The sequence below is a fragment of the Herpailurus yagouaroundi genome, unplaced genomic scaffold, assembly GCF_014898765.1.
Source record: "Herpailurus yagouaroundi ecotype Mexico unplaced genomic scaffold, PumYag 77, whole genome shotgun sequence".
In the NCBI taxonomy this organism is placed as follows: Eukaryota; Metazoa; Chordata; class Mammalia; order Carnivora; family Felidae; genus Herpailurus; species Herpailurus yagouaroundi.
This window is the reverse complement of record NW_024412388.1, coordinates 21,111,893-21,131,278: the sequence shown is the minus strand read 5'-3', so window position 1 is coordinate 21,131,278 and position 19,386 is coordinate 21,111,893. Positions and strand designations below refer to the sequence as shown.

At 38.5% G+C, this 19,386-nt stretch overlaps 1 protein-coding gene across 3 annotated transcripts in view; it reads left to right on the top strand.

Annotated features, from left to right (window-relative positions):
* The window catches only part of EYA3 (EYA transcriptional coactivator and phosphatase 3), a 102,994-nt gene that overhangs the window by 32,249 nt on the left and 51,359 nt on the right, over positions 1 to 19,386 (top strand). For all 3 annotated transcript variants that reach the window (XM_040466571.1, XM_040466577.1, XM_040466565.1), the window contains exons 3-6: positions 5,203 to 5,246; positions 9,585 to 9,664; positions 15,676 to 15,742; positions 18,216 to 18,352. In XM_040466571.1, coding sequence (XP_040322505.1) covers positions 5,203 to 5,246; positions 9,585 to 9,664; positions 15,676 to 15,742; positions 18,216 to 18,352 — 328 coding nt within the window. The remainder of the gene's footprint in view (positions 1 to 5,202; positions 5,247 to 9,584; positions 9,665 to 15,675; positions 15,743 to 18,215; positions 18,353 to 19,386) is intronic.

Here is a 19,386-nt window from a genome sequence, read left to right as displayed (position 1 = left end):
ATAGATAGATAGATAGATAAATAAGGAAAGGCAATAGTAATCATTCTCGTAGATACTTTTGTATTAAAGGATGTTTTTCTTTTGTGTTGAGATTTTTCTGAAGTTAGATAAATACTGAGTCAGTTTACTATCCAGAATGAGCCTCTTGCATTTTATATGAAGGAAGAATGCAGAATGATACATGTTTACCTTTATGAAAATCCAGCTTAGAAAAATTTGAATTTTGAAAGCAGGTAATAGGGTATGTTTTTCATGTTCCAGATGTATTCTTTATATCACAGAAAGATGGACATGTGCTCACAAGAAGTCCTTTAATACATTTTTAATATTTTCTTTATGTTGAGAAGTACATACTGATGATTACTTTGCCATTTTTCTTTTAGCCCTCTCACTTAAGGCAAGTATAAAACCAGAAAGATACAGCAATTGGTAAAATGACCTTGAGACATTTGAAATGTCATCCCTTATCCCTGTTGGGACATCAATAATCAAGGAAATGGTAGAATTAAAAATCATCCTCAGCAGTGGTCCTAGGATATGTACTGTGAGAACAAATAGCTGGGTTAGAGACATTAAATGTACCAAAGAAAATGATGGCATTGAGTTTTTAATGTAGTAAGACAGAAGTCTGGTCAAGAGGTCTAGTTTCAAAAGACTTATGTGTTGACATACTGTTGAAATGGGTATTGTTGTTAGTAACTCCTTATGTATTTAAAGTAGAATTGTGAGGCTGACCTGCTGGTGAGTTGTCTTTTCTACTCTGCTTTATTTCCTTGCTCTTCTATTCAGTTTCTATAACATGATGTCCAAAACCTGTTTGTTACTTAAGAAGGTGAGAAATGAAACCATTTTAAAAACATTTTCTGCTGACTATAAAGGGTGATTGTCACAGAGCATCATTTTTTTATTGATTTGTTCCTGGGCCTTAATTTTTATTTTTTATCTTATCTTATCTTATCTTATCTTATCTTATCTTATCTTATCTTATCTTATCTTATCTTATCTTAGAGGGGGAGAGAGAGAGAGAGAGAGAGAGAGAACAAGTGGGAGAGGGATAGAGAGAGGGAGAGAGAGAAACCAAGCAGGCTCTGCAGTGTCATCACAGAGCCCGACGCAAGGCTTGAACACACAAACCATGAGATCATGGCCTGAGCCAAAGTCGATGGCTTAACTGACTAAGCCACCCAGGCGCCCCTTGGGTCTTAATTTTTAAAGGTAACTGAGTGATAACACAGGGAAGTCAGTGCCATTGAAGGAAAAGCTTAATGTCCTTAAAAGTGAAAGGCATGGCACGTCACACAGGGCCACAGGGGGAGGCACCAGTGTCAGTTAGGAGGCAAAAAGGAGCTAGGGGAAAGCATAGGCCATAGCCATTATTGGAGTTTCCAGAGGCAAGGCAAGGCAGGGTAAACGATTTAGGTTTGTGTAGTCTGAATAATTCCAAGGGCTTTTGGGGTATCAAGGATGTTACTGGGTGCTGGTGTCTGGCTCTGGGGTGACTCAGTGCAGGGGAAGTATTGGCTTGGTGTGTAAGTTGGATAAAGGAGATGGATCAGAGTATGGGCTCTGGATCACAGGGAAGATGTACACAGCTTGGTCCTTAGTTTGGCCCTGTGACTAATGGCTGCCAAATGGACAAATACAGAATCTGACAAAACAGAATATTTAAGAACTGTTCAAAATAATTAGAATGGAAAGAGTAAATGTTATACTTTGAAGAGAAAAACAAGTCTTCACAGGCTGTAGTAGAGGTCTAAAATTTGAGTAGAAAGAATGATTCTATTCCAAGTTAATGATGATAAATAAAACCAAGAGTTTTAACCCTACTGTTACTTGTATATATAGATGTTACTAGTGACATTATTACAAGAATTATTTTAATCTCACTATCTCTTCTTGTCTCTTTCCTGCTGAATTATCCCTTTCTTATTTCTTTACTAATTACTTGCCCTGTCTTAAGCTTTATTCAGGTCATTGTTGACGTGCAACATAAATTTTAGCTTTGGGTTTTCTGTCAATTGATTATTGCCGATCAATCCTCAGTCTTCTGCATTTGGAAATGGTTCACTCTGTGTTCACCAGTTACCTTGAAATTATTGTCTTTCCCCTTCCTTGACCCCCAGTCTTTATCTTTTTCAAATACTCTGAAACAGTTGTATTATTGTCCAAACTGGAACTCTTTTGAAGAGTAAAAGGGGACATTAAACAGACTTGGTTCCGGAATAAGAGGTATAAACCAAGATTGTCCCTGCTAAGCTGGAAGCACATAAAAATACCTGCTTTTATGGCTATCAGGGGTGCTCTCTGAATTCAAGTTTTGAAAGGACCTACATGCATAGGAAAAATTTTAGAAGAATATACAGCAAACTTAATACTGATTATTTCATGGAGGAATGAGGCAGAATGAAGTCTTTTCTATTTTATACATACCTGAATGGTTTGAATTTTTAAAAATAAGAGCATGTATGCCTTTTGTATTAAAATGTTAAAAAGAAATTACTAATGCTTACTGTAGACAACACAAGTGGCAAATGCTTTATAACCATAGTATACTCTCCAGGCTAGGATGTAGAACAGGAGTGTAGCTTGGGAACCATTTTTGAGAACAATAAAAAGGACTTTAAAATTGTGTTTTGGACTTGGAGGGGAAGGAGAAGAAGAGGTAGAACAGGTGGTGAAGAGACAACTTCTTGACTCAACACCCTGATTTCTTTTGTGTCTTCTTTATCAAGGAGGATAAACTTAGGTAAAGGATAGCATACCTCAAAGTTTAAAAATGTTTTTATTCCCATATTTATAAGCAAGTACCTAACTTCTTTCAAATGAGTTCTGTTCCTCCAGACTAATAGCAGTTTTATACCATAAGCCTAAAACTTAGAGACATCAGTGCAAAGCCAGCCTTGATCATCTGAAAAATCAGAGTAAGGAAATGCTTGAAACAAAACATGGATATTTCCTTTCCTTTAAGGCATGATTTTTTTTTTTTTTTTTTTTTAGCAGAGGTACAAATAGAACCCTGATTTCACAAATTTGCCATTGGTTCTTTTTTTTTTTTTATGTTGTCTTCAGTTATAACATGCCCATAAGATTATATCGTTTTTAAAAAAATTTTTTTTTTCAACGTTTATTTATTTTTGGGACAGAGAGAGACAGAGCATGAACGGGGGAGGGGCAGAGAGAGAGGGAGACACAGAATCGGAAACAGGCTCTAGGCTCCGAGCCATCAGCCCAGAGCCTGACGCGGGGCTCGAACTCACAGACGGCGAGATCGTGACCTGGCTGAAGTCGGACGCTTAACCGACTGCGCCACCCAGGCGCCCCGACATACCCATTTTAAAGTAGTGTTTTTATTTAAAAAAAAAAATTTTTTTTTAACGTTTATTTATTTTTGAGACAGAGAGAGACAGAGCATGAACGGGGGAGGGTCAGAGAGAGAGGGAGACACAGAATCAGAAGCAGGCTCCAGGCTCTGGGCTGTCAGCACAGAGCCTGACACGGGGCTCGAACTCACGGACCGCGAGATCGTGACCTGAGCTGAAGTCGGACGCTTAACCGACTGAGCCATCCATGCGCCCCGTAAAGTAGTGGTTTTTAATATATTCGCAATGTTTTTTAGTGATCACTAGAATCAATTTTAAAACATTTTCATCATTCCAAAAAGAAACTCCATACCCATTGGCAGCCACCCCCCAACTCCCTCATCCCCTGCAGCCCTAGGTAACTACTGATCTAACTTCTGTCTAAAAATTTGCCTGTTTGTAGACATTTCATGTAAATGGAATCATACATTATGTGGTTCTTTGTGACTGGCGTTCTCCACTTAGCATAATCTTTTTAGGATTCATTTACATTGCAGCATATATTATGTACCAGTACTTCATTCCCTTTTATTGCTGAATAATACTGTATGAATTTATTTTATTTATCATTCATTGTTTTATTTATCATTATTTTAACATTTTATTTATCCATTTATCTGTTTATTCATGAGCATTGGGGTTGTTTTCACTTTTTGGCTATTTTGAATAATGTTGTTAGGAACATTCCTGGACATATGTTTTCTTTCTTTTTTTTCTTTTTCCTTTTTTTTTTTTTTTTTGTTTGTTTGTTTTTTTGGTTTTTGGTTATATAGCTAGGAGTCAAATTGCTGGATTATATGGTAACTCTGTATTTAATCCCTTGAGGAACTACTAAACTTTTCCAAAGTAGCTACACTATTTTACATTCGGTTTCTGGATTGTACTGTTTCAACCCGTACTTTTGTAATATCTGTCTGTATCTTTTTTAGTTAGTTTACCTGCTTGGAATGCCAGGCAGCGGATGCTTCCTATCTCTGGTTTACAGGGGGACATAATTGCCCAAATCAAGGCAAACAATGTCTGAAATGTTAAATTTAATCATATTAAATAGCTATATTCCCACCTGATATTTTTGTTTAAGATTATTTAGTAGATTTTCAGCTTTTTATTAGCTTGAGATACTCTCAATCCATAATTTTGTAATTTTGTATGGCTAAGCATACTAAGCATGTTTCTACTGTGACTAGTTATTCTAATCAGAGAACTCTAAAATCAGATTCTTTGTAATATATATGAAAGCAAGGAAATCCACTGGTACTGTTAAATGTTGTTGATCTTCTGTTTGGGATTCTTAAACTGTTTCAGTGGAAATGCTTTTACCTCAGAATGAATTAGAAAAAGATGAAAATCTGGAATAAAACAGAATAACATAAAGAATATTTTTTAAATTACTCATAACCTGATAAGAATTTATCTTTATTTTTGGCATGTAATTTAAGTATAAAGACATTTCTGTTTCATAAAGTAATAAATGAGTTGATGTTGTTGAATATGCCATACTTACTGTTTGATAATATAATTATGATTAAAACCAACTAATTTGTACCCAAGTTTGGATACTTTACTCTGGTAAACATTGTATCTTGAGTAAAAATCCTGGTAAACATTTTACCTTGAATCTGAAAAACAATTTTTTCATTGAAAAGAAAGAGCTCATGTGAAAAACAAAGAAGCCCATCTCTAACTCTAAAATATAACAAAGGTTAATTAAATAAATGTAAACAAAACAAAATGAAATAGTTACCCTGTAAATTATTAGTTAATATCAGCCTGCCATTTGAATAGGTAGATGATTTCAGAAACAGAGCACTATATTGATGCCTTTGTATATTTATTTTTGCAGGTGAAAAAAGCCAAGATGCAGGAATCAGGAGAGCAAACTTTAAGGTATGAAAAGTTGAATTTCTTTTTAATGACCTACTTAGTTTTTTTTCACCTGCTATTTATAAGTATATGGGTACATTTTGGGTTGACTACTCTAGTTTTGAATTTTAGCATCAGTCTTTAGGTTTTGAAATTATTTAGTTTAAGGTGAAAATATCCTTCCACTGGTTTGTCCTTGAAACAAATAAGTGCTGATTTTTGTCTTATTCATTCATTATTTGTTTAGGAATTTGTACTGAACTCATGTTATCTATCAGGTCCTGCAATATACGGAAGAGACATGATGGTAAACATTCTTCAGTCAGATGTAGAGGGTACAAAATGGGAAAAAGAAGCAGAAATAAGGGAAATCCAAAGGATTTGGCATTAATCACCAAATGGACATGGGATGCCTTAATCATTAGCTCCACTCCCTGTAGATAAGAGACAGCTTCTTTGCCCCTCATACTCCGGCTTCCACAACACCATAGTTTTCAGTCTTCCACAGTCCTTACTTCTGTTTGTCTATGAACCAGTAACTGCACCACCTCTAACATCTGAACTTCCAGAATCCTACTCTTTTGGTACCACACACTCCATTCCAGCTCATGTATACTACTGCCACACTAGCCATGTGATATCTTCCTGTACATTTTCCGTTAAATGAGCTATCATATTTTCACTCTTACCCATTGACGCTTCCCACAAAGATTTCAATATTTTTGTTATGCTTTTTAAATTATAAGATCTATTAATCAGTCCCTTGCAAACATTTCTACCTTGTTCTCCTTTTCCCCTGTGTCATGCTTCCTTAGCAAAACCACAACCCTGGGTAGACCACCTGTTCACCTATTCCATTCTTACTTCCAGTCACCTGAACATTGTCAGAGAAAAACACAAAACTGTTTTCATTTATGATTACATCGCAAACAGGCACTTAAGCACTCCTGGTGGTCCAGCCACCCTTCCTAGTGTGTTTTATCCTAGGCTGTAAAATCATCTTTCTTTCCCTCCCTCCCTTCCTCCTTGCCTCCTGCCTCCTCCCCTTCCTTTCATCTTTCTTGCCCTTTACTTTGCTCCCATTTACCCAGCTGGGGATCTTGCTCCCTAATTCAAAGAGAACTTAGAAACATTTAGATAGAAACTATCTCATTTGTCTGTCACCACATCTACCCATTTATCTGCTTCTCTACAATATTCTCTTTTACCCTATCCTCTGAAGTTAATTCCTCTGCTTATATCTAAGGCTGATCCTTCCAGTTATATTATGGAACCTACCACCTTTGTCTTTTCCTATAATTATCCCTTCTCTCTCCTTCAGTTTCTTTATTATGATAAAATATATATAACATAAACTTCATTCATTCATTTTTAAGTGTATAAATCAGCGGCATTATTATATTCACATTGTTGTGCAACCATCACCACCATCCATCTCTAGAACTTTTTTCATCTTCCTAAACTGAAACTCTGTATTCATTAAATAATAGTTCCCCATTTCCCTGTTCTCCTAACTGCTGGCAACCACTGTTCTACTTTGTCTCTGTGATTTTGACTACTCTGAGTACCTCCTTTTAGTGGAATCAGACAGTATTTGTCTTTATGTGACTGGCTTGTTTTATTTAGTGTCTTCAGGGTTCATTTATGTCATAGCATGTGTCAGGATTTCCTTCCTTTTTAAGGCTGAATAATATTCCATTGTACATCCAAACCTAATTTTGTTTATTCATTATTGGTTGATTGTGTTGATTATTTATCAGAGAGAGCGAGAGAGAGAAGGGAATGAGCAGAGAGAGAGGGAGAGACAGCATGGAACCTGACATGGGGCTCGAACCCATGAACCATGAGATCATGGCCTGAGCCAAAACCAGAGTCGGATGCTTAACCAACTGAGCCATCCAAGTGCCCCTGTGTTGATTATTGACAAGAGTTCTACTGAATAAGAATCAAGCATTTGTGATGCTCCTCACTTTTTGAAGAGTTTGGGTGTTTTTGCTTTTTAGAGGGAAAAGTCCTTTTATTTGAGAACATCTTTTTTTTTTTCCCCATGCACAACTATTAAGCAAAATTTATGTTTATATAACTGTGAAAATAGATGTTGAGATAGTACATAATTTTTCTAGATTTAATAATTTTATTTATTTTTTAAAAATTTTTTTAATGTTTATTTTTGAGAGGGACAGACAGAGTGCAAGTGGAGGGAGATACAGAATCAGAAGCAGACTCCAGGCTCCAAGCTGTCAGCACAGAGCCCCATGTGGGGCTCGAACTCACAGACTGCAAGATCATGACCTGGGCCAAAGTCGGACACTTAACCTACTGAACCACCCAGGCGCCCCCTAGATCTAAAATTTTAAATGTTTAACAAAGTACTAGGGGCACCTGGGTGGTTCAGTCCAATTGGGCATCCGACTCTTGGTTTCATCCCTGCTGACAGCTCAGAGCTTGGAGCCTGCTTTGGATTCTTTCTCCCCCTCTCTCTGCTCCTCCCCTGCTTGCTCTCTGTCTGTCTGTCTCTCTCTCAAATATAAATAAACATTTAAAAATTTTTAAAAATAAATAAAAAGTTAATTACATTTGAGGAAAAGTTGTTTGAACATTCAGAGTATACCAGGAAAAAAAAAAAACTATATTGATATTACACTTGAATATTAGTGGTCCATTCAGAAAAGATATGAGAGCCTTAAGAATTTTGATGCTGTGGTGGTATCCATGTGGCTCAGTCGGTAGAGCATCTGACTTCAGCCCAAATCATGATCTCATGGTTTGTGAGTTCAGGCCCTGCACTGGGCTCTCTGCTGACAGTGCAGAACCTGCTTTGGATTCTCTGTCTCCCTCTCTCTCTGCCCCTTCCCCACTCATTCTCTCTCTCTCTCTCTCTCTCTCTCTCTCTCTCTCTCTCAAAAATAAATAAACATTAAAAATTTTGATGTTGTGTATTTTTAATATAAATAACATTTATTTTAAAAGTTTTGCTGCGTAGAAACTATTCTTGTTTTTTATTAGTCAGTCTTACCTTTCCAGATATATGGAGCCTCTCGTACAGTGTCCTCTACTTCTCCCTGGAGTGTAGAATAGCAAAGTGGATTTCTTTCTAGGAAACACGAATATGGAAAGGATGCCTGGGCTGGGGAGAAGTTGTAATATAATAATAATGGCTACAGTTAAATTGTCTGTGTTCTAGTCTCTCAGTACTTTTTATATATTAACTAATCCCTACAACTACCCTATGAGTTAGGCTCTATTATTATCCCTCTTTGACAGTTGAAACTGGAGTGCAAAGAAGTACCCAAAGTCATTAAGCTAGTTTTGGCAGAGTGGAATATGAACGCAAGCAGTCTGGCTCTAGAATCTGTAGTCTTAATCATTATGCTAACCTGGTAGTTGAGGGAATAAGTAAAGAGTGGAAAATAAAGTAGAAGGAAGAGGGAGTTAGTTAGTAAAATCTCCATTCCAGAATTTCAGTGAGAATCTTGCCAACATTAAAGTGTGTGACATAATGACTTGTTCTTCCAGTTTATGTGATTTACCTTTTGCAATTTCTCTGAATTTCCCTTATAACTTAAAAAAAAAAAAAAAAGGTATTGTTCCGTCTGGGATATGATAACAAATTTAGAAAAACATTTTTTAATTAGAGAAGAAAAATATAGCAGAACGAGCCATTTTAAGGTTCAGAATCCCCTTCTGGGAAGCAAGCATATGTAATTTGAAAAAACTTTTCAAGTGATTATGAGAATCACTTTCTGAAATCAGACATCTCTCTACTTCCCTGTGGAACTTTGGAAACAAAGCAACAGTGCAGTTTTTTTTTTTTTTTCCCAACGTTTATTTATTTTTGGGACAGAGAGAGACAGAGCATGAACGGGGGAGGGGCAGAGAGAGAGGGAGACACAGAATCAGAAACGGGCTCCAGGCTCTGAGCCATCAGCCCAGAGCCCGACGCGGGGCTCGAACTCACGGACCGCGAGATCGTGACCTGGCTGAAGTCGGACGCTTAACTGACTGCGCCACCCAGGCGCCCCAACAGTGCAGTTTTAAGTGTTGTGGAGGTGGTTGTTTTTTTTTTCCCTACCACATGGTCGTTAGAAAAACTCTGATTTGCCTATAACTTAGCTAGAATTTCTGAATGATATGAAAGCGGAAGGGTCTAGTGATACGAGAAAGAACAGTCACATACTGAGGGTACACTACACTTGACCCTAGCTCTTCAGGTAGCTGCTAAAACCAATAATAATAATACCATGAGGAAGACTTACTTTGCCTCCTACTTGTATAGCCTAGGAAGAAATGGGTTTGATGTAATCACTTTAAGCAATGCAGCAAGTCCACGAGGGACTAATGTATTCATTTTGGTTCTCTCAGTCAAGTGAGCAGCCCTGAAGTCAGTGATCAGAAACCTGAAACTTCAAGCCTTGCTTCAAACCTTACCATGTCAGAGGAAAGTAAGTACTATATTCTGTGCATGATGGAAGAGGTATTCCTATAGGTAATGCTGTTCTTTTATAATTGGTTTTCACTGACTGCCTTTTTTGTCCCATATGTACAGAAGCCTTTCCTTTCCGTGTGTGTGTGTGTGTGTGTGTGTGTGTGTGTGTGTGTGTGTGTGTGTTCATCCCCGTGCTCCCATATAAACTTTATTGACATACCAGCTGAGGGACAAAATTGCATGGAATCCACTTACCTGAGGAGTCACACTTGACTTTATTTTTGTTTTGAAGTTGGATGTTCTTGGGGCGCCTGGGTGGCTCAGTCGGTTGAGCCTCCAACTTTGGCTCAGGTCATGATCTCACGGTCTGTGAGTTCAAGCCCCGCGTTGGGCTCTGTGCTGACAGCTCAGAGTCTGGAGCCTGCTTCAGATTCTGTGTCTCCCTCTCTCTCTGCCCGTCCCCCGTTCATGCTCTGTCTCTCTCTGTCTCAAAAATAAATAAACATTAAAAAAAAATTAAAAAAAAAAAAAAGAAGTTGGATGTTCTATAGGTAATATGCCTTACCATCAGAAAAGTTTGTAGGCCAACCTCTGATTGCTCTTCTGGAGGTTTTCATGTTTTTCCACCTTTCTAATAACCAAATGATTCTACCTGTCAATTTATGCCAAAAAAGAAAAGTAATCCCCTCAGAACCCGAGATTAATAGTGGGCCCTAAGGGAGATCCAGCTCAATAAGATACATCCTCCACTTACCAGCCTACTTTCTCTGATAGAACAGATGCATTCATGCATGGGCAAAAGTTTGTAGAGTGTTCTGATTTATTCTTGCAGAGATGTAAGTTTCTCTGGCATACCCACATACTCCTCCAGATTGCCTCCATAGGGCAAATAGTGCTCCCTGAAATTAAATCTCATTGCCCCTCCATATTTTACCACACACTTTAAAAGAATAAATTTGTATTCTTTTTTTTTTTTTTAATTTTTTTTTCAACGTTTATTTATTTTTGGGACAGAGAGACAGAGCATGAAGGGGGGAGGGGCATAGAGAGAGGGAGACACAGAATCGGAAACAGGCTCCAGGCTCCGAGCCATCAGCCCAGAGCCTGACGCGGGGCTCGAACCCCCGGACCGCGAGATCGTGACCTGGCTGAAGTCGGACGCTTAACCGACTGTGCCACCCAGGCGCCCCTAAATTTGTATTCTTTATTGTATTCTTTAACAAGATACTTGTTTAGGGGATGTTTCTTCTCTTAACAGGTTATACTTAACCTTATATACTTCCATATATTAGAAAATGATATGTCTTGAGTTGTATATATTATTCTAGTGGTTCTCAAACTTTTAGCATACTTAAGAATCATCTGGAGTGCTTATTTGTAGTGTAGAATTCCAGCCTCATTTTCATAGATTATCACATTCAATAGATCTGATGTGGATGGGAATCTATATTTTTAAGAAGATAGCTAGGTGATTCTGATGCATGTGAGAAACTGTTCATTCTGTGGGAAACTGCTCTAATCAGTGAAAAGTCTCTCTAATTTTTTTAATGTCCCACTCATCCCCAAGAAATAAACCTGTTCCTTTTATATTCGAAGGCCAGGAATTAAGTTGAATCTCTTGCTGCTTCTAAATGATTTTTCTCTTTTTTCCTTCAAAAACTCTAGTTCCTTTGAAGTCTATATTTATGCCTCCCCCTACCTTTCTTTTTACCCTAGACTGAACTCCTAGTCATTTTGCTCTTTAAAAACTAGATCTTTGTTTTCTTCTCCATCCAAACCCTTACTGTTCTTAGTGATTTCAAAATCCATGTAGATGACTTATCCAGTCAGTACCCATCATCACATCTGCCTGCCTTGATGTCCCATTTTACTCAGCAGATATTCTGTGGCTCTTTATTATAATAACTCTATTACAGATACCTTCAGTAACTTTGCCTCTTGAGCTATTCTTGCTAAGCCTTCTTGCAAAGCCTCTCCTTGCTAACCCTTCTTGCTAATTTAATATAACTCCCCATCTTCTCCATAGTGTATTCAAATAGCTAAATATTGGCTAAATTATATACCTAGTTGACTTATTACAACGCCTCAAGTAGGCACCCATCATGCTTAGAAATCCTATTGCATTTCCCCATTTCCTTAATGAGTTTTACCTTTTGGTAATTCACACCTCTTTTTTTTTTTTTTAATTTTTTTTTTAAATGTTTATTTATTTTGGGGACAGAGAGAGACAGAGCATGAATGGGGGAGGGGCAGAGAGAGAGGGAGACACAGAATCGGAAGCAGGCTTCAGGCTCTGAGCCATCAGCCCAGAGCCTGACGCGGGGCTCGAACCCACGGACCGCGAGATCGTGACCCGAGCTGAAGTCGGACGCTTGACCAACTGAGCCACCCAGGCGCCCCACCTCTTTTCCTCTTAAAGTACCTATACCCTCACTCACCTTTCCTCATCCTTAATTGATGGCTCCTTTGCAAATAGCAGTTGTCAGACAAGAAACTCCCTTATCATCCCTCTACCACCAAATCTTCAAGCCTACCTGTGTTTGTACCCGTGTTTTCTTGCTTCATTCTCATCAGAATGGAAATAGTATTCTTGCTCCAGAGGTAAGACCTTTTGTGCTCTGTGTCCAATCCCTTCTTACCCTCCCCTAAGACCACTCCTGTATCATCACATTCTTCTTCTCTTCTTTTAAACATTTTTTTTAAGTTTATTTATTTTGAGAGAGAAAATGTGCACGTAAGTGGGGGGAGGGGCAGAGAGAGAATCCCAAGCAGGCTCTACGCTGTCAGCACACAGCCCAGTACAGGGCTTGGTCACATGAACTGTGAGATCATGATCTGAGCCGAAATCAAGAGTTGGATGGTTAACTGACTGAGCCACCCAGGTGCCCCACATTCTTCTTCTCTTCTTAATTCTTCCTCTCAGGAAAGAGACATGACCCAGTATCTGTGGTCTTAAAACACAAACAAAATCTTCCTTTGGTTCTGCATTCCCCACTAGTTTCATGCCTTTTCTTTGTCCCATGACCCATTGGAACCTCTGGAAAGAGTTGCCCTTTTCTTTTCTTTTTTCTTTTCTTTTTTCTTTTTAATTTTTTTTTAATGTTTATTTTTGAGAGAGAGAGAGAGAGAGAGAGAGAGAGAGAGAGAGAGAAAGGAGCAGAGAGAGAGGGAGACACAGAATCCGAAGCAGGCTCCAGGCTCTGAGCTGTCAGCACAGAGCCCGTCGCAGGGCTTGAACTCACAAACCGTGAGATCATGACCTGAGCCGAAGTCGGATGTTCTACCGACTGAGCCACCCAGGAGCCCCTAGAGTTGCCCTTTTGTTTTCTTGTCTCCCATTAATTCTTCAGCCCTCTCAAATTTTGCTCCTGTCACCACTCTTCCAATGAAATTGCTCTTGTCAAGGTCATCAGTTATTTTCAGTTACTGTGAGAGTACTAGTTCTAGTGCATGTTTCTCTCTTCTCATATTCTGCCTCACCATTTTTCCTCCTGCCTTTCTCCTTTCTTGGCCCTTCTTCCTCTGTCTGAACTCCGAATGTAGGTGGGCTTCAGGATTTATTTTGAGTCCACCATCTTTTCTCTTTCTGCATCCTCTCATCCATTACATTATTATATTGTATACATTGTTGGGGTGCCTGGGTGGCTCTGTTGGTTAAGCATCCGACTTCAGCTCAGGTCGTGATCTGACGGTTCATGAGTTTGAGCCCCACATCGGGCTCTGCACTGACAGCATAGAGCCCACTTTGGACCTTATGTCTCCCGCTCTCTGTCCCTCCTCTACTCATTTGCGCTTTCTCTCAAAAATAAATAAACATTAAAAAATAAAACAAATATTGTATACATTGTTAATGAATTCCAAATTTTTATTTCCAGTCTGACCTCTCCCCTGATTTAACTGCCTATTTGACATTTCCACTTAGATATCTGAAAGGAAATTCGTACTTAAAATGTGTGAAAGTATTTTATTCCCTTAGCCCCTATCAAACCTCTTGTCCCAAACTTCCCCATTTTAGGAAGTGGTTTCATCGTCCCTCTAGTTGTTCAAGTTGAAGACATAGGAATTATCCTGTATTCCCGTTTTCCTCATTCCTTATATACAAATCCATCAGAATGTCCTGTTAGTTTTACCTTCAGAATATGTTTCAAGGTTGTGCCTCATCTTCACTGCTGCTATTCTAGTATTATAGCAGCTTATGCCTTGACTGTTTATAATCCTTTCATGGTTCTTAAGTCCAGCAAAGATAAAGCCTCATTCATTCTATAGAGAAGTTAATATTGAACCTAAATCTCCCAGGATGTTTTGTCAGTCTCTTCGAGAATTAAATTAAATTAGAGAAGGAGAGGGGTTGGGGTTGTTTTTTTTTTTAATTTTTTTTTTTTCAACGTTTATTTATTTTTGGGACAGAGAGAGACAGAGCATGAACGGGGGAGGGGCAGAGAGAGAGGGAGACACAGAATCAGAAACAGGCTCCAGGCTCTGAGCCATCAGCCCAGAGCCTGACGCGGGGCTCGAACTCCCGGACCGCGAGATCATGACCCGGCTGAAGTCGGACGCTTAACCGACTGCGCCACCCAGGCGCCCCGAGGGGTTGGGGTTTTGAAAGTACTTGTCAGCAGAGAAGGAACCATTATGCAGAATTCAAATGAAATTATGTTTTATGTGATGGATGGTAAGAACTTTAGACCTAATTGAGATCTCCTTCATTTTTGTCAAAATGATTATGGATGAATGTGATCTACAACAGTAACTACTTTTAAAAAAAATTTTTAACATTTGTTCATGTTTGAGAGACAGAAACAGAGTGCGAGCAGGGGAGGGGCAGAGAGAGGGGGAGACACAGAATCTGAAGCAGGCTCCACGCTCTGAGCTGTCAGCACAGAGTCCGACACGGGCTCGAACTCACGAACCGCGAGATCATGACCTGAGCTGAAGTCGGATGCCCAACCAACTGAGCCACCCAGGCACCCCTAATTTCTAGTATTTTTAAAGACCTTGAACAATGACAGTGGATAAGATCTTTTATGCCTAACTCACAGATGTTGATTTGTCTCACTGTTGGGCATGAATTGTTCCCTCATCATGACCAGAGTTCCCTTTTTACTTCAGACATTCGGGAAACCCAGCTAGATGTAAAGTTAGCTGGTTTACTCTTAATCCCTATAATAGAGCAACCTCCTTTATAGATGTTAAAGGAAGTTCTTGGACAGTTCAGGGGCCTGATACAAGTTCTTTATCATATAATTCTGTCTACAACATGGCCTGAAATAGTGCCTAATAAATAGGATTCTGCTACCTGTCAGACTTGAGCTGAATATTTACAGATGAAATCATGAGGGTCCAGCCTTCACAGAAGCTATTTTAGATGAAGTCATCGGGGTCAAAGAGGACACTAGCTGTGAAAGTCTCTTTACTTGATGGTTCATCAGAGAATCACATCAGTTCCTCGGATCTGTCTTTGCTTTGCCAAACTTAAAGCCTTAACTACAAGCTGAAAAAATAGTGGTATAGAAGCATACTTGCATCTTTTGCTGCATTATACACAGCACTAGCAACAGTTTTCTAATGCAACTGGGTACTTCCCCCCAAATCTGTCTTCCTGCAAGTCATTCTTAGGGCCTTTTACTCAGAATAGTGGAAGCACCCAGAGAATGAACAAGCTGAAGAAATACATTGTGGTTTCTTAGATCTGGATCTTACTTTTGAAGTTTGCCTGTGAATACAGTGAACACTTAGGAGGTTGCTTCATCTATGGTTTTAGCTCAGTGATGGATGAAGCTAGAGATGAGCTGGAACTAACCTTCAGCTCTTTTCCATACCCCCCACATTCTGGCTTCTTTCACTGTCTCTAAAAGTCTCTAAACCCATTACTGTAAGAGAGAAGTATTTTGTATTGCATAGTCTTCCTCAATTTCTGATGTCCAAGCTGTATACTGTTATTTGAAAGACTATACAGTGAGATATGTGGTTTTCTCATTTCATTTTTGGAATGTTCTAACTTTTTACCTGGTGATATCTTTCTTTCAGTTATGACATGCACCGATTACATCCCTCGCTCATCCAATGATTATACCTCACAAATGTATTCTGCAAAGTAAGTTCAATAATTATTTCAAAAATCTATATGCCTTTAGGTTCATTTCAAAATTTAATTTGATACTTAGCTTATTAAGTTGACATTTAACTTAATTTCACCTCTCTTGTTTCTGTTCCTACACCAATTTTTTTATTCCCTCTAAATGTAGAGTCTCTGTAACATACTTGGAAAAAGTAGATAGTTGCCTGGAATAGATCACTGTTGCCCAGGAGCTTGCTCTAAGTGAATAGTCACTGAAAATGAAAATACTGTTAGTTATCAAAGCATAATACTGATTGACCTCTGATCATTCTCGCTTTCGTCTACCTTGATAAATCAATAAACACAGCTCAAGCCAGTCTTCTAGCGGGACTTCTCAGCTTAATTGTTTTAGGAATGTCCTGAAAGTAGAACTAGGCTTGAAGTTAGGCTTAGTGGGTTGCAGTCACTAAGAAGCAACATTTTGGGCCTTCAACAGGTAAGATCAGCATTTAAGATCCATAAGTTAGTCATCTCCGGCATGAGTAGGTGCAGAACCGTGCATATGCCAGACTACCAATTGTGTGTTAATAAAGGGTGAGCCTGCACATAAATTGATATACATGGGTGTGTTATTAAAGTAGGATGAATTCCCAGGTGCTTACATAGGCAGAACACAAAGAAATTGGTAACAGAGGTGTGTGATACCCATGGGACTGTTAAAAAAAGAAAACTGATAATTTTTTTTCCTTTTTGTGCCCATTTTTACCTTTTGAATTTTTAATCAGTTAAGAAATAACTAAAAGGTCAACTCAATGAGTTCTTCAAATTCTAATCTGATCTGGAATACTAAGAGCACCTTTGGGCCAGTCATCTTCATGTGATTTTCTTCTGTGAAATGACTGAACTTATTATTCTCTGAGATCATTATGAAGGAGATAAGAAAATACTTTGAGCTATAAAGACACTATACGAAAAAGGGATATTGTGATATTTAGCATATCTGGAGATCAGTCATTTGAAGTCACCAAGATTTAAAATTTTTCCCATGTGACTTGATTCACAACTACAACCTGAGCTATTTCTTGGTCTCATATCTGACTAGGAAGAACAGATGTGAATATGTTGCATATTCCAAATTCATTTGCCTACTCAAAAAATATTTACATACCTGTTGCGTTCAGAACACCTTATTTGCTATGCCTTCTATCTTAATTCAGACATCTTTAGCACTTACATGAACCATTGCATTAGAGCTATTTTTTAACCGAACCTCTGTTTTGACTTTCTCCCCTTTCTAATCCATGTTACAAAGCAATGTCAAATTAATCTTTATTAAAGAACAGCTCTGATCTTGTCATTCTTTGCTCAACAATTTCAGTGACTCCTAGTTGTTTCCGATTGGTCTGAACTCTTTTAGCCTGGTGTTCGAGGTCTTTGCTGTCTTTCTTTTTCTTGCCGCGCCCCTTTACATACATCCTTTAATATAATCTCTTGTCCTTGCAAGCTTAAACCCTTGTTTTCCTTCCTCTATACCTTTGCCAGAGTTTTTCTCTTTTCCTTAAATACCCATTCTGTCCCATTTCTGCACGTTTTATCTGCTCAGCTCACACAGCCTTTCTTCATTTTGCTTTCCCCCAAAGCTGGAAAAAATCTTTCCTGTTCTGAAACACCCCTTCCTTACAGTATTTTATTGTTAAGACTTATGTGATACATAAAACACTTGATTACATTATAAGTACAGTATAACTCACCAAATAAAATAACTTGTATCTAAAAATTCAGTGCATAAAATGTGGGGCCATTTTATTGCATGGACGAAATGACCAAGTCATCTAGCTAAAAGTCCCATAAGTTCCACTGCTGAATTCAAATTCCTGCTAAACCTGATGTGGTTGGCTGCAACTAGTGGCAGGTGTATTCTGGCTTGAATGTCTGTGGGGAGATTCTGAGTCCTGTCTGGGACTTGTCACATTTTATTAGTTACCTGGCTTCTATTTTGTAGACTTGATCTGGGGATATTGGGGCCCACCTCTGCTCCCTGTTCTTTGATGTGTAGTGGTCGCTTGCTTTTTCTTTACCAGCCTAACCCTCTTTTTCAAGTCCTACTTTCCCTCTTAGTTTGGCCCAGAGGGCTGGGTGGAGAATAAGAGCCATTTGTGAATCCCATTCTGTCCAGTCTTCTGTTATGTTGGGGTTTATTCTCTATGTAGATAAGTTTATCTGTCTTTGTATCTCACAAGGGGCCTTGCATATAGTATATCAAAAATGGTCACAGCATGGTAATTGGGCCTTGGGAGGATATTTCATTTTCCATAAAATTGTTTCTTAGGTGATTGTAGAACTTGGAAAGGAAAAATTAGTTTTTTCTGGCCATAGTAAGAGACATTTTATGTGGAAGGTTAGTTTCCTCATTGCTGATTCTTTGCTTTTAGTGGTATTAGCTATTTCCTCTATTATTCATTAAAAATAAATCACACATGAAAGTTTTTGTTTTCTTGAACTTTTCTAGACCTTATGCACATATCCTCTCAGTTCCTGTTTCGGAAACTGCTTACCCTGGGCAGACTCAGTACCAGACACTACAGCAGTCTCAACCCTATGCTGTCTACCCTCAGGCAACCCAAACGTATGGACTACCTCCTTTTGGTAAGGCATCTTATTATAAGCAGTTTCTAAGACTATTGATTTTATCCCCCCAAAACTTCGATCTTTCCCCAAAAGTCAAGAATGGCTCATCAGGATGCTGAAAGATGGGTTATTCTTTACAGAGTACCTACTCAGTTACAAGTGTGATAAAAGTTGGGTGTGCAACTTTTCCAACGGTATATTTGATGCATGTTAAATAAAATTAAAACTTTCAGTACTCACTTGTTTATCTATTAACATTTAGCTATTTCCAAGGTACTAAACCTTGACTTCAAAGCTTGGAATCTTTAAGTGTTTGGGAAACTCTTTGAAGAATTACTATTAGTTTCTTTATTATAAAACATGTTACCATGGTTAGGTAAGCATAATTAATACATTTTAAGGTGATTCAGTTTCTTGCTAAAACCAGGTAATCTAACTACCCAGATAGAATATGCCTTCTAGTTTACTCTCTCTCTTTTTCTTTTTGTCAGTTTCTCCCTCTTTCCTCCCTCTGCCCCAAACTGATCAGTTGTTACTCTGCTGAACCAAAAAGTCATCTTAGAATGAGGAGAACCCCCAATATTGCATAGCCTTATTTTGTGCGTAGTTTGTTCTTTGGTTTTAGGCATCTTGGACATGAACTGCGAATTAGAATGCTTTACTCGAAGCCAATTTGAAACTCTTTGAGCGCTTAATATCTGCGCTGATTTTTCTTTGTGTGTGTAAATTGATATGTGTAGGGTGCTTTATTGCCCATTCCCTGGTTTCCTAGAAACTAGTTTTAGAAAATTGAGAGAATCCTATATTATTTTCACATGTGCAGCGTGTTAAAATTATATCTCTGTAACCTTTCCCGAAACTAGTTGGAAATTAAAAAAAATCATCTAAACAGATTGCCACAGATTCTGGATGTATTAGTGCTGCCTGCCTTTGGTTTCTACATTCCTACTTTTCCTGGCCCATTTGGCTAGTCTTTATGATAGTGATAGCTTTCTTAGTTTTAGGCTTGTTAGCACTCCTTGGCTTCTGAAAACTACTAGAAACAATGGGGG